General features: G+C 46.8%; 1 protein-coding gene across 1 annotated transcript in view; it reads left to right on the forward strand.

The window, feature by feature from the left end:
- The window catches only part of LOC126094740 (toll-like receptor 2), a 151,418-nt gene that overhangs the window by 96,483 nt on the left and 30,189 nt on the right, over positions 1-24,746 (forward strand). The window contains exons 9-10 of the mRNA XM_049909292.1: positions 8,200-8,412; positions 23,355-23,462. Of these exons, the coding sequence (XP_049765249.1) occupies positions 8,200-8,412; positions 23,355-23,462 (321 nt within the window). The remainder of the gene's footprint in view (positions 1-8,199; positions 8,413-23,354; positions 23,463-24,746) is intronic.

The following is a 24,746-nucleotide window of genomic DNA, read 5'->3' on the forward strand; positions in this document are numbered from 1 at the left end:
CTCCTGCTAAGGCACCCCTGCGGCCGCACCTCAGGTATTTCCTCCAGGGAAAGGAAAATGAATGAGCAGAAATGTTACCTGCCAATATATGTAGTAGCAACAGTGAAGTACGGAGGACGTGGTGTTCCGCATGGTCCCCCTATTGCGCTTAAGAAAACGCTAATTGCGGAAAGATATGGACACATTTTACAGCATAGTGAATGCGTACAGTAAAGGAACAATCTGCAAACGATGATGGTTTGTATCAGCAGGACAATGTATTATTTCAAAATAGCATCTGTGAGGCAATGGTTTGCGCTCAAAAACATTCCAGAAATGGACTATCCACCCTGCCCAGAGTCTCAGGACATACCGAGTGGCCGCGCGGTGAAGCCACGAGGTCTAAATGCCTTGCACGGTTCGCGCTGCTCCCCCCCCCTCCCTCGGGCATGTCTGTGTGTGTGTGTGTGTGTGTGTGTGTGTGTGTGTGTGTGTGTGTGTGTGTGTGTGTGTGTCTGTGTGTGTGTATTGTCCTTGCCGTAAGTTAGTTAAAGTTAGATTAAGTAGTGTATAAGCCTAGGGACAGATGACCTCAGCAGTTTGGTCCCATAGCCCTTACCACCAATTTCCAATTTTCCGAACCGAGTGCAAAGTCTCTGACATGAGACAACATCGATTTCGCTCTAGAACATAGCGTCTAACATCACTGCGTTCTCTGGTTGCGGCTCTTGAATAATAGGCTGCTGTTCCTGAACATTCAGACTCCGCAATGAAGTATTACCAGCAGAGCTCAAGCCGACATAAAGGTGAAGGCTGAACCTATCCATACAGTAAGGCTTCCTAAATTAAAATGTAACGGGTTGTGTACCTATGTCCGTGCGAATAAATTGCAGAATGTCCCCCAGTGGAATCGTACTCGAGTGTGATCGTCGTCTCAGTTAGTGCAGAACGCGGACATATTGCTGGAAATGATGCCACTGCGTTTGTCAGCGGTCTAGGATTCCTGGGTATGACTCCACTCATCTGTCCGTACTCTAGTAACGACCGCATCTTACTCCTGAAAAAAAAAAAAGATTCTGGAACCGAGCTTCTGCGGGACACCAGCCAGCGATGTATAATGACACGGAGCTCCTTAGTGAGTCACTTATCTTATGTCTAGATTCCAGACTAGGGACTACGACATGCTTGGGCCAACATTTAGCAACTCATTTTTGATGTGTTCAGAACTGATAGACCAGAATCTTGGCAACGAAATTTCGCCTCATGTTCCCATTCAGACTAACAACAGGCCACTGTCAGGACCGAACACTCAACATGCCTGTACACTGCACGATGCCAGTGATCCTCATGCATACCCAAAATAATGCAAATCTCATTGAATTTCAGTTACGTGCTGGTAACGTATAATCAAATGATAACGTGGCATTTGCTGCGGTTTTTCACTATTCTCAGTTCGTAGCATTCTCTAATCGGAGGATGGTCGTGTTAGGCGATGAGCAGAGCGGCACATTTTATTTTATGCTTTATCTAATTGTACATCTACACGAATCACAGAAATAGGACATCGTCGACAAGACGGCTCAGTAATCTTCCCCAGCAACATTAGCCGCCATACAGATTGCAGACACATGTTCGGCGACATGACCGGCCATAATATTGCCGAGAAATGAGCTAAAGTGAAATTGAGGAAATAAGGGGGCTTTCCCGCATTTGCAAGCCACAAGACGACAGTTACCAAGAAATCGACAAGTCGGACTTCAAAAGGCATCGCATCAAAGATTTATACCGCACGGAAACCGCAAAAACATCATCCGCTATGTCACAACCGCAGGAAAGTTTGTGTTGGGTCATTGTGACACACGGTCGTCGTAGCAGTTTTCAGCAAAAAATAAGAAGAAGACCGCTCAAAAGTCACTGAATAACTGCACGTAACACTCGCGAATTCTGTCAGCACCGGAACAACAGGAAGGAAGGTCCAGAGGCTGCGATACGCAGACAGATCTGGAATTGCAAAAGCATACATCAGTGATGCAAGTACTTGTAACAAGTAAACGTGATGCAAAAGCAATATGCCCTGGACCTTGGAGCAGTGGAAGCAAGTCATTCGGTCGGATGTTTCTAGATTCATAGTTTGCAACTTATGGCCTAGTTTAAGTCCTAAGAGTGAAACACAAGAGGGGGGGGGGAGGAGAGGGGAAGGGTTCGATCATGATTTGAGCAGCCATACTGTGGTATTCCATGGGCTCCATGGTTACTCTGTAAGGTGCCATTATTGCGAAGGATTATGTAGCCATTGTATCTGACCAGTATCTTCCCATAATATAATGTTTTTTTCCCCAATGGTGACGCTGTGTTCGAAGTCGACAAGGGCCCTGTTAACACAGCTCATATCGTCCACGACTGATTTTGCGAACACGAGGGCGAACTGCACGGTTCCATGTGGTCACGAAAGTCAGCATATGCCAATATTATTACGACTTTGTGCTCTACTGTGTATAAAATGGCTCTGCACATCCGTCATCACTTGCCACTATTTTACGGAAGAGTGGAGTAAGATTCTCCAGAAAATCAAACATGACCCTTATTCATCCATTTCGAGGCTACTGAAAGGTGGCTAGAATGCCAACGGTTTTCCTACACCCTACTAGGTTCAAATGGTTCAAATGGCTCTGAGCACTATGGGACTCAACATCTTAGGTCATAAGTCCCCTAGAACTTAGAACTACTTAAACCTAACTAACCTAAGGACATCACACATACCCATGCCCGAGGCAGGATTCGAACCTGCGACCGTAGCAGTCGCGCGGTTCCGGACTGCAGCGCCAGAACCGCTAGACCACCGCGGCCGGCACCCTACTAGGAAGAGGTGTCCAACCCATAGCACACAGACCGCATGCTGCCAAAAGCTAGTATCAGTGCAGCCCAAGAAGTGAGCATATATCACACAAGTGGCAGAAAAAGCGATTAAATTCCGTTTTTTTTTATTTATGGTAAATAGACTATTCTCAGTCAGAGCTCGCGCCACACGATACTTTTCTCTCTTTGGTCGATGACACTTTTCTTTTTTTTTTCTCAGTACTTTATTAGAAGTGTTAAGTATATTATGTGTGGCCCAAAAACACTCTTATTCTTCCAATGTGGCCCACAATGTGGTTCACTCCCTGTAAATGGCTTTGATATTCGCCGGTAACTAATGTCATTTGTGTTATATTACGCTAGACATTTGTGTTGAAATGTTGATATGTGGTAGAATAATAATTAGTATTTTAATAATCTTTGTTTATGTATAGTTATTCATTTGATTCGAAAGCTCTCAATGTATGTCACACGACAGATAAATGTACAGATTGGATTTAAGGTTTCCCGGTGGGATGACTAAATAAAGCTCCGAGATTGGAGCCGGGAAACGTGAAATCGTGATACGGTACTTTGGCTATCATTCACTCATCCTGCTTAATGCGAGTAGTTCACGGTGGAGACTGCAAGTGCACGTCTCCAAGTCTGTACTAAAAGTTGGCGCGGAGACGCATGCGCATGGTGAATGCCCTCCGTCGAGTTTAACTCCCTCTTCAAATATTGTTCAATCTGTGGCAAGCAGGGACATTTTATTCGGTGATACTACATTCACGTAACGCCCAGATAAAACGCAAATGTCAAATTAGTTAAATTAACTGTCGATATACGTGTCGTTAGGCACAAAATGTTACGTTTCTAACGATGTTAAACAAATCACTGGGCTCCACGCCTTAACGAATAGAAAGCCGCCACCACGAGTGATAAGATTTTCCACCAAACCTATTTCCATAGATCGTTCAATAACTGAACCTCAGAAGGAAGTCATCAGGACCAACATATTAGTGGCAGAATACTCCATAGCGTGTCGTTTGGAGATACAACGCCTGCTTATGGGTGCCTTACTGGTCTGCGAAAGGCGATTGTGGCGATTATGTTCAAAGCACTTTTCACTTTCTGTGCTTTTAATCTGAACAATACAGACTTAGTCTCACAGGCATGATGTTCTGTAAACGTCAGCCTTCTGAAAATGCAGATCATCATTTACCGAAATGAGAAGCGCTTATGTGCTGCGTAAGTGACTGGAACTCTACTTTAAGAAAATGTTTCCAGCCTAATTTTGATAAAATGTTACCGACATGGGGGTGGAACACATAGGATTCGAACAGTTTCTTCTCCTGTTGATCTTCTGCGTGATCACGTTTGTTCCTCCTCAAAGGAGTGCTGATCTGATGTGGAGAATATCCATTGACATAGAACATTAACAGCAGGTGTTTCAGCTCCTTTGCTAGGCTGTCTCTACCGGAAATATGTGCCAGAAGCACCGAAGTTCCAAAGACGCCCATAGTTTGCGCAGGTGGCAGCCAGACGCCGGCAAATACAGGCCCATATGATTGTGTGAGTTTACGGTTAATATGATGTCACAGTGACCCATCCCATGTGAGATCGAAAGCGGCATCCAGAAACGACAGGCAGCCGCTCACCTCCACTTTCGCTGTAAATAGGACATCCTCGTAAACTGAACTGATTTTTAAAAAAGGTTCCCGATGGAATCCAGTATACACTCCTGGAAATTGAAATAAGAACACAGTGAATTCATTGTCCCAGGAAGGGGAAACTTTATTGACACATTCCTGGGGTCGGATACATCACATGATCACACTGACAGAACCACAGGCACATAGACACAGGCAACAGAGCATGCACAATGTCGGCACTAGTACAGTGTATATCCACCTTTCGCAGCAATGCAGGCTGCTATACTCCCATGGAGACGATCGTAGAGATGCTGGATGTAGTCCTGTGGAACGGCTTGCCATGCCATTTCCACCTGGCGCCTCAGTTGGACCAGCGTTCGTTCTGGACGTGTAGACCGCGTGAGACGACGCTTCATCCAGTCCCAAACATGCTCAATGGGGGACAGATCCGGAGATCTTGCTGGCCAGGGTAGTTGACTTACACCTTCTAGAGCACGTTGGGTGGCACGGGATACATGCGGACGTGCATTGTCCTGTTGGAACAGCAAGTTCTCTTGCCGGTCTAGGAATGGTAGAACGATGGGTTCGATGACGGTTTGGATGTACCGTGCACTATTCAGTGTCCCCTCGACGATCACCAGTGGTGTACGGCCAGTGTAGGAGATCGCTCCCCACACCATGATGCCGGGTGTTGGCCCTGTGTGCCTCGGTCGTATGCAGTCCTGATTGTGGCGCTCACCTGCACGGCGCCAAACACGCATACGGCCATCACTGGCACCAAGGCAGAAGCGACTCTCATCGCTGAAGACGACACGTCTCCATTCGTCCCTCCATTCACGCCTGTCGCGACACCACTGGAGGCGGGCTGCACGATGTTGGGGCGTGAGCGGAAGACGGCCTAACGGTGTGCGGGACCGTAGCCCAGCTTCATGGAGACGGTTGCGAATGGTCCTCGCCGATACCCCAGGAGCAACAGTGTCCCTAATTTGCTGGGAAGTGGCGGTGCGGTCCCCTACGGCACTGCGTAGGATCCTACGGTCTTGGCGTGCATCCGTGCGTCGCTGCGGTCCGGTCCCAGGTCGACGGGCACGTGCACCTTCCGCCGACCACTGGCGACAACATCGATGTACTGTGGAGACCTCACGCCCCACGTGTTGAGCAATTCGGCGGTACGTCCACCCGGCCACCCGCATGCCCTCGCTCAAAGTCCGTCAACTGCACATACGGTTCACGTCCACGCTGTCGCGGCATGCTACCAGTGTTCAAGACCGCGATGGAGCTCCGTATGCCATGGCAAACTGGCTGACACTGACGGCGGCGGTGCACAAATGCTGCGCAGCTAGCGCCATTCGACGGCCAACACCGCGGTTCCTGGTGTGTCCGCTGTGCCGTGCGTGTGATCATTGCTTGTACAGCCCTCTCGCAGTGTCCGGAGCAAGTATGGTGGGTCTGACACACCGGTGTCAATGTGTTCTTTTTTCCATTTCCAGGAGTGTATGTACAGTAGTATTTATGATACAGATTCAGTAATATATACGAACAAGCAGGAGATAAACAAGCAGCAAGATGTTTATATTTTTTGACGGGCCCAGGATTCGGCGGTTATCACAGCAGATTCGCTGGCTGCAACAAGATCACAGATGGTGCATGCAGCCGGTAGGTTCCTTCAGACTAGCAGACGTTGTTCGTCCTGTACGTCACCATACTGACAAGTTTCCTCCTCATTACTGAAGCCCCACTTCCTGAGGTTGGCTTTGCACCTTGACACCCCAACTCGCGGTCTGTTCAAAGTCTTCCAGGTCACGTATGACAGGTGTGAACCTTCGGCTATTTCCTCCTTGACCGTTATGTGATTGTCTTCAGCTAGGGAGTCTCGCCAAAGCTCCTCTCTGCGAGTTCTGGGAGATGAACGAATTCTATTGATTGGACATCTGAATTTTATTTCCACGGACGCACACTTAGAAGGGTATGCATGTAGTACCACAAGTACGTTGCTGCCAGCACATCATAGGCATAGATATTCGATAGTGGAGAGGTCACTAAACTCGAGGGCTCTCATACAGCGGCAGCCTATGCTGTAGAGTTTCCGCGAAAGGATTCGGTTACAATTTTAGCGACGTGCACTAGCAATCTCCAGTGTAAAACGCTCGCCTGAAGATGGATAAACGGTTGTCAAACGAAATAACGTGGCAAAATGTCGACGTCAAACTGCTGCAATCCCCAAATTTTATGGAGTAATACGAGGGCAGTTCAATAAGTAATGCAACACATTTTTTTTCTGAAACAGGGGTTGTTTTATTCAGCATTGAAATACACCAGGTTATTCCCCAATCTTTTAGCTACACAACAATATTTTTCAACGTAATCTCCATTCAATGCTACGGCCTTACGCCTCCTTCAAATGAGGGCCTGTATGCCTCCACGGTACCATTCGACTAGTCGATGTCGGAGCCAACGTCGTACTGCATCAATAACTTCTTCATCATCCGCGTAGTGCCTCCCACGGATTGCGTCCTTCATTGGGCCAAACATATGGATATCCGGCGGTGCGAGATCGGGGCTGTAGGGTGCATGAGGAAGAACAGTCCACTGAAGTTTTGTGAGCTCCTCTCGGGTGCGAAGACTTGTGTGAGGTCTTGCGTTGTCATGAAGCGGGAGAAGTTCTTTCAGATTTTTGTGCCTACGAACACGCTGAAGTCGTTTCTTCAATTTCTGAAGAGTATCACAATACACTTCAGAGTTGATCGTTTGACCATGGGGAAGGACATCGAACAGAATAACCCCTTCAGCGTCCCAGAAGACTGTAACCATGACTTTACCGGCTGAGGGTATGGCTTTAAACTTTTTCTTGGTAGGGGAGTGGGTGTGGCGCCACTCCATTGATTGCCGTTTTGTTTCAGGTTCGAAGTGATGAACCCATGTTTCATCGCCTGTAACAATCATTGGCAAGAAATTGTCACCCTCAGCCACATGACGAGCAAGCAATTCCGCACAGATGGTTCTCCTTTGCTCTTTATGGTGTTCGGTTAGACAACGAGGGACCCAGCGGGAACAAACCTTTGAATATCCCAACTGGTGAACAATTGTGACAGCACTACCAACAGAGATGTCAAGTTGAGCACTGACTTGTTTGATGGTGATCCGTCGATCATCTCGAACGAGTGTGTTCGCACGCTCCGCCATTGCAGGAGTCACAGATGTGCACGGCCGGCCCGCACGCGGGAGATCAGACAGTCTTGCTTGACCTTGCGGCGATGATGACACACGCTTTGCCCAACAACTCACCGTGCTTTTGTCCACTGCCAGATCACCGTAGACATTCTGCAAGCGCCTATCAATATCTGAGATGCCCTGGTTTTCCGCCAAAAGAAACTCGATCACTGCCCGTTGTTTGCAACGCACATCCGTTACAGACGCCATTTTAACAGCTCCGTACAGCGCTGCCACCTGTCGGAAGTCAATGAAACTATACGAGACGAAGCAGGAATGTTTGAAAATATTCCACAAGAAATTTCCGGTTTTTTAAACCAAAATTGGCCGAGAAAAAAAATGTGTTGCATTACTTATTGAACTGCCCTCGTAAATAAATTGCCGTAAAATATGGCCTGTGTGAACGAACCTTAAAATGCGGTCGAATCTTTTGGATGCATGAATGGTGTACTGTAGCAAAGCGATTGCGCTCTCGTGTTTCCTGTGGTGAGTCTTACTGTTGTTTATTACCCTCGGTCAGTGAATCGCTGGAAGGGCCCCGGGTGGAGCGGCCGACGCAGCCGCTGTGCACGGACCCTCAGGAGCAGGCGGGCCACGCCCTGCTGCTGGAGTCGGCGCTGGAGGACAGCTCCAGCTGCCCGGGCTCGCCGCGGAACGTCGCGCTCTACCTGCTGCTCGCCGTCACCGTGCTGGCGCTCCTCGGCGGCATCGGCGCCTTCTGCCACTTCCGCAGGTGAGCCTCTCAACTCACCCTTCAATCTTTGCATTACGGGTGGTTGTTCAACTTCTGCCGGTTTGCATGTTAACGAAACAGTTCACGGATAAACCGCTGAACTTTAGTGGTCTAGGAGCGTAATACACTCCTGGAAATTGAAATAAGAACACCGTGAATTCATTGTCCCAGGAAGGGGAAACTTTATTGACACATTCCTGGGGTCAGATACATCACATGATCACACTGACAGAACCACAGGCACATAGACACAGGCAACAGAGCATGCACAATGTCGGCACTAGTACAGTGTATATCCACCTTTCGCAGCAATGCAGGCTGCTATTCTCCAATGGAGACGATCGTAGAGATGCTGGATGTAGTCCTGTGGAACGGCTTGCCATGCCATTTCCACCTGGCGCCTCAGTTGGACCAGCGTTCGTGCTGGACGTGCAGACCGCGTGAGACGACGCTTCATCCAGTCCCAAACATGCTCAATGGGGGACAGATCCGGAGATCTTGCTGGCCAGGGTAGTTGACTTACACCTTCTAGAGCACGTTGGGTGGCACGGGATACATGCGGACGTGCATTGTCCTGTTGGAACAACAAGTTCCCTTGCCGGTCTATGAATGGTAGCCGGCCGCGGTGGTCTCGCGGTTCTGGCGCTGCAGCCCGGAACCGCGGGACTGCTACGGTCGCAGGTTCGAATCCTGCCTCGGGCATGGGTGTGTGTGATGTCCTTAGGTTAGTTAGGTTTAAGTAGTTCTAAGTTCTATGGGACTTATGACCTAAGATGTTGAGTCCCATAGTGCTCAGAGCCATTTGAACCATTTATGAATGGTAGAACGATGGGTTCGATGACGGTTTGGATGTACCGTGCACTATTCAGTGTCCCCTCGACGATCACCAGTGGTGTACGGCCAGTGTAGGAGATCGCTCCCCACACCATGATGCCGGGTGTTGGCCCTGTGTGCCTCGGTCGTATGCAGTCCTGATTGTGGCGCTCACCTGCACGGCGCCAAACACGCATACGACCATCATTGGCACCAAGGCAGAAGCGACTCTCATCGCTGAAGACGACACGTCTCCATTCGTCCCTCCATTCACGCCTGTCGCGACACCACTGGAGGCGGGCTGCACGATGTTGGGGCGTGAGCGGAAGACGGCCTAACGGTGTACGGGACCGTAGCCCAGCTTCATGGAGACGGTTGCGAATGGTCCTCGCCGATACCCCAGGAGCAACAGTGTCCCTAATTTGCTGCGAAGTGGCGGTGCGGTCCCCTACGGCACTGCGTAGGATCCTACGGTCTTGGCGTGCATCCGTGCGTCGCTGCGGTCCGGTCCCAGGTCGACGGGCACGTGCACCTTCCGCCGACCACTGGCGACAACATCGATGTACTGTGGAGACCTCACGCCCCACGTGTTGAGCAATTCGGTGGTACGTCGACCCGGCCTCCCGCATGCCCACTATACGCCCTCGCTCAAAGTCCGTCAACTGCACATACGGTTCACGTCCACGCTGTCGCGGCATGCTACCAGTGTTAAAGACTGCGATGGAGCTCCGTATGCCACGGCAAACTGGCTGACACTGACGGCGGCGGTGCACAAATGCTGCGCAGCTAGCGCCATTCGACGGCCAACACCGCGGTTCCTGGTGTGTCCGCTGTGCCGTGCGTGTGATCATTGCTTGTACAGCCCTCTCGCAGTGTCCGGAGCAAGTATGGTGGGTCTGACACACCGGTGTCAATGTGTTCTTTTTTCCATTTCCAGGAGTGTATTTCGATAAGCGACCAGGTTTCCATCATCATGTGTGCTTAAGGACTTGACACCTTGGCAGCAGACGCAGCGCTTTCACCTCAGCGCTTATTCCTCAGTGTGTACCGAAAGACGTCCGCCGGCCCATCAGGCGTCATCTCAAGGAACACATAAACGTTCGTCGACGAAGAGCTAGTGATGTCACAGCGTGGTTTTTCGTTTTTTTTTTCTCATAATACTGCGAAGCGTGAAAGAAAAGAAAACCTGCCATTTTTGCCTTGTGCATCGGAGCGTGCCCAGTGGTATCCAGCATCGGTTTTACACCACAAGCAAATTTAAAATACGCTTAATTGAAGCCACACAGAGCTACACTGCATGTTACGTGTTTTCTATATCATCTACATTTTCAGCTATACAATTGCTCAGCAGTTCACTGCATGCCGCGTGGCGGAGAGTACCTCATAGCACCATTAAGTATTTCCTTTCATTTCCCATAAGAGCGCAGGGAAATGACTGTCTGTAAGCCTCCACGTGAGCCCCAATTTCACGTATCTTCGTGGTCCTTAAGCATAATGTATACCGGAGGCGGGAGCATCATTACGCAATCAGCTTGAAATGCGCGTTCTGTAAATTTTCTCAGTAGTGTTCCTCAAAACTTATGTCGCCTTCTGTTCAGGAATTTCCATTTGAGTTATCGAAGCATGTACGTAAGACTTGCTTGATGTCAGAACCTACCAGTAACAAATCCGGCAGCCCGCCTGTGAACTGATTCGGTGTCTTCCTTTAATCCGATATGGTACGAATCCCAAGTACTAGGGCAGTACAAAGGAATCGGTAGCCCTAGCGTTTATATACGACCTCCTTTACATACGTACCGCACATTCTTAAAATTCCCCCAATAAACCGAAGTCGACCACCTGCTCTCCCTGCCACAGTCCCCACATGCTCATTCCATTTCATATCGCTTTGCAGTTTTATGCCCAGATATCTAAACGATGTGACTGTGTCAAGCAGGACAATACTAATGCTGCATCCAAACATAGCGTACGTGACATGAATATAAGCTGCTTAAAACCAGAAGATTGAAGATCCCTCGAAAGTGCGTCCTTTTAGGTGCGTTTTGTTATAATACCATGGCAGGAAATAACATATCCGTAGTCAAAGACTTCTCTTATGCGATACTTTTTGTGTTTTAACTTGTTTGCTAAAAAAGGATAGTGTATCAATGCCACGGCACAACGCAACGACAATTCATCAAAAGTGTGTCGCTTTTGGTGCAGTTTTTATGTTATATATCAAGTAATGACATTTACAGCTGCTGCCTTTTTCACATTGTATATAATGTAACTTAGCCGCTGCTGTTATATAGAAGCCGTAGCGTAGATGGTAGCGTCGTAAAATAGCCAGGTAACAGTTCGTTCAAAATATTTTTCCTGCTTTTGTTTTCTCCACGATTAGGGGATTTCTTAATAATGTGATAGTTTTTCAGTTACGGTTGGGCTGTTTGTTATAAATAATATATTTACTAGAATTCTTGTTGCATAGGCCAACGAGTGGAATGTTTTCCCAGTGACTAGAAATTTCAACGTGACTACCAATGTGTCATAAAGTAAACACATGTTGCACAGCAGACGTTTTTGTTATTACGAAAGTTTGTGTAAAAGATAAATACCTATTAGTCGGTTTCATGGGCTACCTCTTGTTTGTATCTTTCCGGTAAATATCACTCATAACATTGAAAAGTCTGTGATTTTGCATTCGAATGAAATTTCGAAACAAATCTCCATCCTGCAAATTAAGTGATGAATACGATCCTCCACAGTATGGTAGTTAATACAACACTGAGAAAATGGATATTTTGCATCCGTAAAATGACATCAGACGTTATAGAGTAACTATATTTATGTTAAAATCGAGAGTCAATTTTACCAACGAATATTTTCTACTTGCATGTATTTCACACCGGCGTTCAACACGTTTATTGTTCCTCTACCAGCAATTCTGTTTTCAAGCCATCGACGAGTCCAGAATCATCCTCCAGAATTTTTCCGCTCTTCCTCGACTGCCCTAACAGAGCTAAGGCCATCATCTTATGTGCGTTCATTTTCGTGAACGAACAGCGTGGTTAGGATCCCATGTCACCTAGTGCTGGAGAGCACTGCGGTCGCAGAACTCGATGAGGAGCACGTTGTGTTGCGTGAGGTGTAGCTGGTCGTTCCAGAGTGTGCAGAAACGTTGACGGATACCACGTCAGGTGTGCTTCGCGACGTCAGACAAGACCCGGACGATGATGGCTTTACATGCGAACAGCTGCCACCACACAACACAGAGGAAAGGAGTGCTGGAATCACTGATACGTACAGCTCGCATCCACTCGAGCAATGTAACTCTTTCCCGAGAAGGTGGTGTTCTGGAAGAACGGGAAGAGGGAGTGGCAAATCCGGAGATCCCTACGTTCTACATCAGCGGTACAACCGGCGGAAACAAAAGATGAATCTCCCTTTTGTAGATCATTATCCGGATAGACGACCAATTGTCCTGAGACACCAAGCGAAGGCAGTTCTCTGCCCACCACCTAAAACAGGGCTTTGCTTGAATGAGATTTTCACTCTGCAGCGGAGTGTGCGCTGATATGAAACTTCCTGGCAGATTAAAACTGTGTGCCCGACCGAGACTCGAACACGGGACCTGTTGCCTTTCGCGGGCAAGTGCTCTACCATCTGAGCTACCGAAGCACGACTCACGCCCGGTACTCACAGCTTTACTTCTGTCAGTATCTCGTCTCCTACCTTCCAAAAACCTACCTACCTACCTACCTACCAAAAACAAAGTCTCGGTCGGGCACACAGTTTTAATCTGCCAGGATGTTTCGTATCAGCGCACACTCCGCTGCAGAGTGAAAATCTCATTCTGGAAACATCCCCCAGGCTGTGGCTAAGCCATGTCTCCGCTATATCCTTTCTTTCAGGAGTGCTAGTTCTGCAAGGTTCGCAGGAGAGCTTCTGTAAAGTTTGGAAGCTAGGAGACGAGATACTGGCAGAAGTAAAGCTGTGAGACCGGGCGTGAGTCGAGCTTCGGTAGCTCAGATGGTAGAGCACTTGCCCGCGAAAGGCAAAGGTCCCGAGTTCGAGTCTCGGTCGGGCACACAGTTTTAATCTGCCAGGAAGTTTCAGGGCTTTGCTTGTTAGTATCGAAGACGACATCGGACTGCGGAAATCCAGAGTCTGTCACATATCCTGCCAATGTGGCAAGACCTACATAGGCTAAACGGAGTGTACTGTTAACAACACTTCGTTTTACGAACTCTCTCAATAACATCACGTGCCGTGGCGAGTGCATTGGCGCTAGCGAAAGGCTGGATACAGGAGGAGTCGATAAGAAATTAAGGAATATGACATCAGGTGGAAGTTTCTGGACTTTCCGAAGAGAACGAAACCGCCGCTAAATCCGTGATTTGCGTGTCAATGTTATTTCGACTTACACGAAGGTTCCCCCGCGAATTACCCTATCAAAATAATCACAGGAAGGAAGGAGACGTTATAGTAACGATTCTCTCGGTACGGGCGAACCGAAATTTGTAAGTAGATTTCGGCTACCGTCATTATGAGAGCGATTAATTACTTGTCAGATACCGCGGGGCCGTTAAATAGGTTAAATTTAAACTGGGCCTCTTCTCTGCCTTGAGACGCACATGAAGACAGGAAAGCCCGCCATTCTGACGGCGGGAGGCAGCACCTCGTTTGGAAACCTCTGAGGCAAAAAGGAAACGGCCAGTTCTGTGTTCCAGCAGGCGACAGCTAGCCACTTGACCGCCCGGGAAGCAGGCACTAGAACTGTATTTTCAGCCCTATGAACATTAGTCTGAGGTGCTGGTCAGCTAACAAAACTTCTGAACACAGCCATTCCGGGGCATTGTGCAGCGTCCTTTTGCAAGGTCCACCGGCTGTCGTCTCGCCTGCGACAGCGTCTCGTCTGTACGTACGCTCCACCGCGCTGAGTCCCCTCGCCCTTCCGTCGCCTAAGCTTATTTCTTATGATTCAGTATTCTTTCTCCGAACTATTCTCAAATAAATTTGTGTAGCCGTTGATCAATTTTCTTCTATATGTAATTTTGTGAAAGTTTTATGTTAGTTGATGCTGCCATCGGTGTCTTCTTCTGTACTGATGTCACAGTGAACTGAGGTGACAAAAGTCATGGGATACATCCCAATATCACGTGGGACCTCATTTCTCCCGGCGTACTGAAGCAACAGCACATGGCATGGACTCAACAAGTTGAAACGTCCCCTTAGAACAATTATACACGACTGTGCTTAAACTGACACACAATTTTTTTAGCGCAACGCAATCTGACTTTCCAAAATCCCTACAAAAAAATGGCCCTGACTAACATTAACCTATACCTATCACAATTCACTTACCTCACAAAAATCTCCGTTGCTCGAACTACTGCAATACGGCGAGCGCCACTACTGCCAGCTAAATAAAAGACTCAAACTGCGGAAGGCACTAACTACTGATAGGCATAGTTAGCAAATGAAAGATTTTAATAGAGAACAAACAATGTATTTACCTTAACAGTCATAATATATATAGTAGTTCATGACATCCAGTGTTAGAAATTTCAAAACTCCGCCATCTCTCTCCTCACATCCACCACTGCTGGCGGCTCCAACTGCGCAACGCTACGCGCTGTTCACATCCAGCTGCCGCTGCCAAACACTACAATGGCAGACAACAATGCAAACTAGCCACAGACTGCACACAGCACAGCCAGTGATTTTCATACAGAGCGCTATGTGGCGTTACCAATAAAAAAACCTAAACAGCCTACTTACATAGCCCCCATGCTCCCCACAAAAAATTTTACAAATTGTTTTGGGCACTGGCCAATACAGATTTGAAAATTTTTTTCATAATTACAGTAAGAAAGATATCAAATGCACACACTTATTAATAAAATGTTGGTCAAAAGCTGAAATTTCCTCACAGTCCATAAAGACAGTCCTGATCATTCATCACAGTAAAACTGCCGTTTCTTTTCTCAAAGTCTGAGCAGTAAAAGACATTGCACACGGAAGTAGTGGATTTCCATGCAGTCTTGAAGAAGTAGTGTTGTCCTTCCAACTGAAAGACAGTGCTGAGTCTTGACATGCAGACAGGTAATGGGCCACAACAGAGCAAACCCACAGCAGAGTCATTCGACGTTTTGAAGAAGATTGGTAGGTAGGTCATCACAGAGTAGACCCACTGTCATAATATATGTAATTTCAAAACTCCGCCATTTCTTTCCACACATCTACCACTGCTGGCGGCTCACCTCCAACTGCGCAACGATACGCGCTGTTCACATCCAGCTGCCGCTGCCCAACACTACAATGGCAGACAACAATGCAAACTAGCCACAGACTGCACACAGCACAGCCAGTGATTTTCATACAGAGCGCTATGTGGCGTTACCAATAAAAAAACCTAAGCAGCCTACTTACAAAGTTGGTGGAAGTCCCCTATAGAAATATGAGCCATGTTGTCTCTTTAGGCACCATTAAATGCGAAAGTGTTGCCGGTGCAGGATTTTGTACACTGACTGACCTCTTGACTATGTCCCATAAATGTTCGATGGGATTCATGTCGGGTGGTCTGGGTGGCCAAATCATTCGCTCGAAGTGTCCAGAATGTTCTTCAGGCCAATCGCGAGAAACTGTGTCCAGATGACAACATGCATTGCCATCCAGAAAAATTTCATCATTCTTTGGGAACATGGAGTCTATGAATGGTTGCAGATGGTTTCGAAATAGCCGAACATAGCCATTTCCACTCAATGATCGGTTTAGTTCGACTAGAGGTTGCGTTCCATTCCGTATATATAGTCCATACTACTACAGACCTATAACCAGCTTGCGCAGTGCCTAGTTGAGAACTTGGATCCATAGCTGCTAGGGTTCTGCTCCACACTTGAACCAAAACTATCAGCTCTTACCAACTGAAGTCGGAGTCATGTAACCAGTCCACGGTTTTCTTGCCATCTAGGACCGAGCCGATTTGGTCATGGTGAAACGTCCCCTTAGAAAAATTTATACACGACTGTGCTTAAACTGACACACAATATTTTTAGCGCAACGCAATCTGACTTTCAAAAATCCCTACAAAAGAATGGCCCTGACTAACATTAACCTATACGTTTCACAAATCACTTACCTCACCAAAAATCTTCCTTAGTCGAACTACTGCAATACAGTGAGCGCCACTACTGTCAGCTAAATAAAAGATTCAAACTACGGAAGGCACTAACTACTGATAGGGATAGTTAGCAAATGAAAGATTTTAATGGAGAACAAACAATGTATTTACCTTAATATCATCACAAGTCATAATATATGTAATTTCAAAACTCCGCCATCTCTCTCCTCACATCCACCACTGCTGGCGGCTCACCTCTAACTGCGTAACGCTACGCACTGTTCACATCCAGCTGCCGCTGCCCAACACTACAATGACAGACAACAATGCAAACTAGCCACAGACTGCACACAGCACAGCCAGTGATTTTCATATAGAGCGCTATGTAACGTTGCCAATAAGAAAACATAAACAGCCTACTTACATAAAGAAAACATAAACAGCCTACTTACATAGCCCCCATGCCCCCCAAAAAAAAATTTAGAAATTGTTTTGGGCAGTGGCCAATAATGATTTGAAAAAAATTTTTCATTATTACAATAACAAAGATATCAAAGGCACACACTTATTTATACAATGTTGGTACATTGCTTGTTCTCTATTAAAATATTTCATTTGCTAACTATCCCTATCAGTAGTTAGTGCCTTCCGTAGTTTGAATCTTTTATTTAGCTGGCAGTAGTGGCGCTTGCTGTATTGCAGTAGTTCGAGTAAGGAAGATTTTTGGTGAGGTAAGTGATTTGTGAAACGTATAGGTTAATGTTAGTCAGGGCCATTCTTTTGTAGGGATTTTTGAAAGTCAGATTGCGTTGCGCTAAAAATATTGTGTGTCAGTTTAAGCACAGTCTTGTATAATTTGTTCTAAAGGGACGTTACAATGGACCCAGGACAGGTGCTACAGGCGATGTCGTGTTGTTAGCAAAGGCACTCTTCTCGGTCGCCTGATGTCACAGCTCATTAACGTCAAATTCCGCTGCCTTTTACTAACGCATATGTCGTCGCTGGTTCCACAGCGATTTCTGCGATTATTTCACACACTGTTGCTTGTCTGTTAGCAGACTAAAAACTCTAGCCAAACACCACTGCCCTAGGTCATTAAGTAAAGGCCGTCGGCTATTGTGTTGTACGTGGTGAGAGGTAATGATGTTCTCGGAACGTTCTTGACACTGTGGATCAGAGAACTTGGGATTCCCTAACGATTGGAAAAGGGCACAGGTCATCCCCGTTTTCAAGAAGGGACGTTGAACAGATGTGCAGAACTATAGACCTATATCTCTAACGTCGATCAGTTGTAGAATTTTGGAACACGTATTGTGTTCGAGTATAATGAATTTTCTGGAGACTAGAAATCTACTCTGTAGGAATCAGCATGGGTTTCGAAAAAGACGGTCATGTGAAACCCAGCTCGCGCTATTCGTCCACGAGACTCACAGGGCCATAGACACGGGTTCACAGGTAGATTCCGTGTTTCTTGACTTCCGCAAGGCGTTCGATACAGTTCCCCACAGTCGTTAATGAACAAAGTAAGAGCATATGGACTATCAGACCAATTGTGTGATTGGATTGAGGAGTTGCTAGATAACAGGACGCAGCATGTCATTCTCAATGGAGAGAAGTCTTCCGAAGTAAGAGTGATTTCAGGTGTGCCGCAGGGGAGTGTCATAGGACCGTTGCTATTCACAATATACATAAATGACCTGGTGGATGACATCGGAAGTTCACTGAGGCTTTTTGCAGATGATGCTGTGGTGTATCGGGAGGTTGTAACAATGGAAAACTGTAATGAAATGCAGGAGGATCTGCAGCGAATTGACGCATGGTGCAGGGAATGGCAATTGAATCTCAATGTAGACAAGTGTAATGTGCTGAGAATACACAGAAAGATAGATCCTTTATCATTTAGCTACAAAATAGCAGGTCAGCAACTGGAAGCAGTTAATACCATAAATTATCTGGGAGTACGCATTAGGAGTGATTTAAAATGGAATGGTCATATAAAGTTGATCGTCGGTAAAGTAGATGACAGACTGAGATTCGTTGGAAGAATCCTAAGGAAATGCAATCCGAAAACAAAGGAAGTAGGTTACAGTACGCTTGTTCGCCCACTGCTTGAATACTGCTCAGCAGTGTGGGATCCGTACCAGATAGGGTTGATAGAGGATATAGAGAAGATCCAACGGAGAGCAGCGCACTTCGTTACAGATTCATTTAGTAATCGCGAAAGCGTTATGGAGATGATAGATAAACTCCAGTGGAAGACTCTGCAGGAGAGACGCTCAGTAGCTCGGGACGGGCTTTTGTCAAAGTTTCGAGAACATACCTTCACCGAAGAGTCAAGCAGTATACTGCTCCCTTCTACGTATATCTCTTGAAGAGACCATGAGGATAAAATCACAGAGATTAGAGCCCACACAGAGGCATACCGACAATCCTTCTTTCCACGAACAATACGAGACTGGAATAGAAGGGAGAACCGATAGAGGTACTCAAGGTACCCTCCTCCACACACCGTCAGGAGGCTTGCGGAGTATGGATGTAGATGTAGATGTAGATTTAAAAAGTGGAATGTCCAAGGAGTGTACCTCAAACTATCATTCCGCCTTGAAAGAGCGCTAATTCCCGTCTTACGGCCATAATCAGGTTGGAAACTTTTTCACATGAATCACCTGAGTACAAAATTAATGACAGCTCCACTTATACACTATCGTTTTACACCTTGTGTACGCGACACTGCCGCCGTCTGTGTAAGTGCATATCTATGTCCCACACTTGTTGTTGTTGTGGTCTTCAGTCCTGAGACTGGTTTGATGCAGCTTTCCATGCTACTCTATCCTGTGCAAGCTTCTTAATCTACCAGTACCTACTGCAACCTACATCTTTCTGAATCTGCTTAGTGTATTCATCTCTTGTTCTCCCCCTACGATTTTTACCCTCCACGCTGCCCTCTAATATTAAATTGGTGATCCCTTGATGCCTCAGAACATGTCCTACCAACCGATCCCTTCTTCTGGTCAAGTTGTACCACAAACTTTTCTTCTCCCCAATCCTATTCAATACTTCCTCATTAGTTATGTGATCTACCCATCTAATCTTCGGCATTCATAATCTTCAGCATCCCACACTTATGTCATCTCAATGCACATTATTTTCTAAATCTCGTGTTTATGAATGTTGCGATTCCTATCACATTTCCCCAGTTCCGTTCAGGTCAGTGGCTCCCTGCAAGTAGGGTCGTAATCCACACCTTTCCACGGTCTGATAGTGGGTAGAATATGAATATGAAATCTCAACGGTCTGTCAACATTTATAGCGCCTGATAACCGGGGCAAGCTCTTTTGATTCAGGCCGCCTAGGACACGAGAACTGTGACAGTGAGTTAGCGCACTGTGCCGAGAACACCAGTGGAAGTGGCAACCTAACAAGTCGGCAGCCGCCAAACATTGCCCACTCTAATAACGCGCAACGGATTATGACCATACTAATTGTGGCGTAGCAAGACAGCCACGCCACTCGGAAGTAGCCGAAAGGCACGCGTTAAGCTCACACAGGCTTGCTTTAGGTCTGAAACAGGATACGTAATGAATGCTATATAGAAAAGTACGTAGCTGCTGGAATACTTACCTTTAATCCATCATTTGTATACAGCATTCTTGATGATACAAGTGAGACTCTCTCTAGAAATGGTTAATGGCGCCTTGCTAGGTCGTAGCCATGGACTTAGCTGAAGGCTATTCTAACTATCTCTCGGCAAATGAGAGAAAGGCTTCGTCAGTGTAGTCGCTAGCAAAGTCGTCGTACAACTGGGGCGAGTGCTAGTACGTCTCTCTAGACCTGCCGTGTGGTGGCGCTCGGTCTACAATTACTGACAGTGGCGACACGCGGGTCCGACATGTACTAATGGACCGCGGCCGATTTAAAGCTACCACCTAGCAAGTGTGGTGTCTGGCGGTGACACCACACTAATATTCTGACATGGACATCTAACTTCTGGGGCAGTGTAATTAAATAAGCTATCGAGATTCGAGTAAGGGAACAGCTAGTCATTGGTGATAGCTGATACATCCTTAGTAACGCCCGGGAAACCGCAGTTAGATTGGGAACAGGGATGAGATACCTCACAAGGAACTGGCTAGCGGGGCTGGCGGAGGAATAGCAGAGATGCCGCGCCAGCATGCACACCTAGGCGGGAACCTAGGACGGAACAAGGTGTCGGCGAGAGGAGTGGGGTAGGGCAGGGGGGGGGGGGAGAGAGACACTGGGTGCAGACGCCTGATTGAACGGCAGATCGGACAAAGGCGGCAAGAGATAAAGGCGTCGCGCCGGCCCCCGAGCCGTCAGTTCATCTGCGCTCTACATGACAACAATGTAGTCACTTGCCGTGATATTTTTTTCCGCTGGAAACTGACATCCAACTATTCCCCCGTGAACCAACTGATCATTAGTGTCGCTGTTATTTTTTGAATTTGATTTTTCGTGCACCTAAACCTATTTCGGATCATCTTCCAAGAGAAATGGGTGTTCGTAATTCGAGGTCAGTAGGATAATGGGATTAAGTGGAATTAAAAAGCAGAATGAAAGGTGTCAGTGATACAATTCGCTGATGGCTTTGTAGTCCTCGATGAAAGTGAAGAAGAATTACATGGTGTACTGAATGGAATGAATATTCTGATGAGTACAGAATAGGGATGGAGACTAAACCAAAGATAGACGGAAGGCGAAAGTAACTATTACTAATAGAAATGAGACTAGTAACACCAAAATTGGATACCCTTAAGTTGAGAAAGTTAAGTAATTCTCTTACTTAGGAAGCAAAACAACACTTGACTCGCGAAGCAAGGAGGGTATAAAAAACAGATTAGCACATGCACACAGGGCTTTGATGGACAAGAGAAGTCTGCTGCTATCAAGAAAGTTACTGAGAATACTTTTATGGCAGACAATCATGGACTGGTGGATTATGAGAAAACGGGCAAAGAAGGCAGTTGAATAGTTTGTGATGCAGTCCTTTGGAAGGGTATTGACAATCAGGTGGACCGGTAACAGAAGGAGGAGGTGCTCCGTAGAACGGACAGTAAAGCCATATGAGTGTGAATCATTTTCCACCTTCAAAAACAATATCTTCACCATGAAACGTGGCATATTTTCAGATTAATTAAGTTTCTTTAAAGTCTTAACAATTTTACCTGACTTCAAAACGGAAATTTTTGTTAATTTCCGGTAGCTTGAGTTTCAAAATACACTCCTGGAAATGGAAAAAAGAACACATTGACACCGGTGTGTCAGACCCACCATACTTGCTCCGGACACTGCGAGAGGGCTGTACAAGCAATGATCACACGCACGGCACAGCGGACACACCAGAAACCGCGGTGTTGGCCGTCGAATGGCGCTAGCTGCGCAGCATTTGTGCACCGCCACCGTCAGTGTCAGCCAGTTTGCCGTGGCATACGGAGCTCCATCGCAGTCTTTAACACTGGTAGCATGCAGCGACAGCGTGGACGTGAACCGTATGTGCAGTTGACGGACTTTGAGCGAGGGCGTATAGTGGGCATGCGGGAGGCCGGGTGGACGTACCGCCGAATTGCTCAACACGTGGGGCGTGAGGTCTCCACAGTACATCGATGTTGTCGCCAGTGGTCGGCGGAAGGTGCACGTGCCCGTCGACCTGGGACCGGACCGCAGCGACGCACGGATGCACGCCAAGACCGTAGGATCCTACGCAGTGCCGTAGGGGACCGCACCGCCACTTCCCAGCAAATTAGGGACACTGTTGCTCCTGGGGTATCGGCGAGGACCATTCGCAACCGTCTCCATGAAGCTGGGCTACGGTCCCGCACACAGTTAGGCCGTCTTCCGCTCACGCCCCAACATCGTGCAGCCCGCCTCCAGTGGTGTCGCGACAGGCGTGAATGGAGGGACGAATGGAGACGTGTCGTCTTCAGCGATGAGAGTCGCTTCTGCCTTGGTGCCAATGATGGTCGTATGCGTGTTTGGCGCCGTGCAGGTGAGCGCCACAATCAGGACTGCATACGACCGAGGCACACAGGGCCAACACCCGGCATCATGGTGTGGGGAGCGATCTCCTACACTGGCCGTACACCACTGGTGATCGTCGAGGGGACACTGAATAGTGCACGGTACATCCAAACCGTCATCGAACCCATCGTTCTACCATTCCTAGACCGGCAAGGGAACTTGCTGTTCCAACAGGACAATGCACGTCCGCATGTATCCCGTGCCACCCAACGTGCTTTAGAAGGTGTAAGTCAACTACCCTGGCCAGCAAGATCTCCGGATCTGTCCCCATTGAGCATGTTTGGGACTGGATGAAGCGTCGTCTCACGCGGTCTGCACGTCCAGCACGAACGCTGGTCCAACTGAGGCGCCAGGTGGAAATGGCATGGCAAGCCGTTCCACAGGACTACATCCAGCATCTCTACGATCGTCTCCATGGGAGAATAGCAGCCTGCATTGCTGCGAAAGGTGGATATACACTGTACTAGTGCCGACATTGTGCATGCTCTGTTGCCTGTGCCTATGTGCCTGTGGTTCTGTCAGTGTGATCATGTGATGTATCTGACCCCAGGAATGTGTCAATAAAATTTCCCCTTCCTGGGACAATGAATTCACGGTGTTCTTATTTCAATTTCCAGGAGTGTATATTGAACTTACAACTAGTTTTCGTTTAATTTCACTTCACGTACTGAAAATTGCTGTGTAGTAGAGTAATAGTATAACAGACAGACGACTAAATACATTGTTGACAAGATTTGTAAAGGTTTTAAATTTCAGAAGAATATTTGTTTCTGGTTACATGACGTTGCTGCTCTTTGAAACATATGTTACATTAGGAAAAAATGTAATTTTCTGAAATAATTTTTGTAATTCCAGAAAAAGACTGCAGAACATAAGAATTAATGTCATAATTTAAAAATGGAATAACAAAATATATTTAGGGAAAACAGTGAATGTTGTCTCAACGTAAGACACTCTCTGAAATGTACAACCAATGTTTCTGTTCTTGCAGATATGAAATAACGTACATTATTCACCTGATGAAAATGCGACGCGAGAGAATGGCCGCTGAGAGGCGCAATCCAGCCAGCTACAAGTACGACGCCTTCGTCTGTTACAGGTGAGTGTATCAGCTAAACTCTCTACTCTGCGAAACTGTTTAGGGCAGCAATTTATCTGTGTTTCCTATGGTCACGTGGGTATCGATCTAGAACTACCTGCCTTAGTTTAAGAGTTCTTTTAACTTGGAATACAAAGACAGAGCTCAGTGGCATAGTGGTCAAGGCAGAAATGTCTCATCGGGAGGATCGAAGTTGCGATCCGCTTAAGGCAATTAAGACTTAAGATTTACCTCCATCAGTTAAGGTGGATGCCGGAAGAGTTTCTTTGAAAAGGATGCCAGACGTCGATCATCGTTGAGAAACTCAACTTGATTATCAGTGTTGTTATGAAAAGCTCGTACCGGCGTATCGATGGCTGAGACATTTGAGATATGCGTCGAAGCCTATAAAAATACTTACGTGGAGCTGATTTCACTGACGCGCATTGTAATAAAAGCAGCATCCGGAAGTGTAGCGAGAGACAAATAAATTATTTCAGAATTCCAGCATTATCTACGAAGTGAATTTATTAAAGCCTTACAAACTACATCAATGACCACGTGGTATAATACACCGACATATTCAAACAGTACAATTTCTCAATTAATTATTGATCTGAATAAATCTTAATGTAACGTCCCTCGCAGAACTGCGAGATCAAGGTTATGTGAGAGAAGCAGAACGAAACTCGCACAAACCGCCTTAGAATACCAACCTATGACAAACGATAAGAGACCGCTCGTATTAGAAAGTACCTGTCTTGTCGTTGTGTGTTAATGAGTAACCGTTCCACGACACTGATGTACTTCTCTAAGTTTCTTAAATACCGATGAACCGAGTGTCAATGGAAAAGCTACACTGATGAGTCGAAATACAGGCTGATTCAAAAAGAATACCACAACTTTAAAAATGTGTATTTAATGAAAGAAACATAATATAACCTTCTGTTATACATCATTACAAAGAGTATTTAAAAAAGTTTTTTTCACTCAAAAACAAGTTCAGAGATGTTCAGTATGGCCCCCTCCAGACACTCGAGCAATATCAACCCGATACTCCAACTCGTTCCACACTCTCTGTAGCATATCAGGCGTAACAGTTTGGATAGCTGCTGTTATTTCTCGTTTCAAATCATCAATGGTGGCTGGGAGAGGTGGCCGAAACACCATATCCTTAACATACCCCCATAAGAAAAAATCGCAGGGGGTAAGATCAGGGCTTCTTGGAGGCCAGTGATGAAGTGCTCTGTCACGGGCTGCCTGGCGACCGATCCATCGCCTCGGGTACTTGACGTTCAGGTAGTT

The sequence above is a fragment of the Schistocerca cancellata genome, chromosome 1, assembly GCF_023864275.1.
Source record: "Schistocerca cancellata isolate TAMUIC-IGC-003103 chromosome 1, iqSchCanc2.1, whole genome shotgun sequence".
Taxonomy (NCBI): domain Eukaryota; kingdom Metazoa; phylum Arthropoda; class Insecta; order Orthoptera; family Acrididae; genus Schistocerca; species Schistocerca cancellata.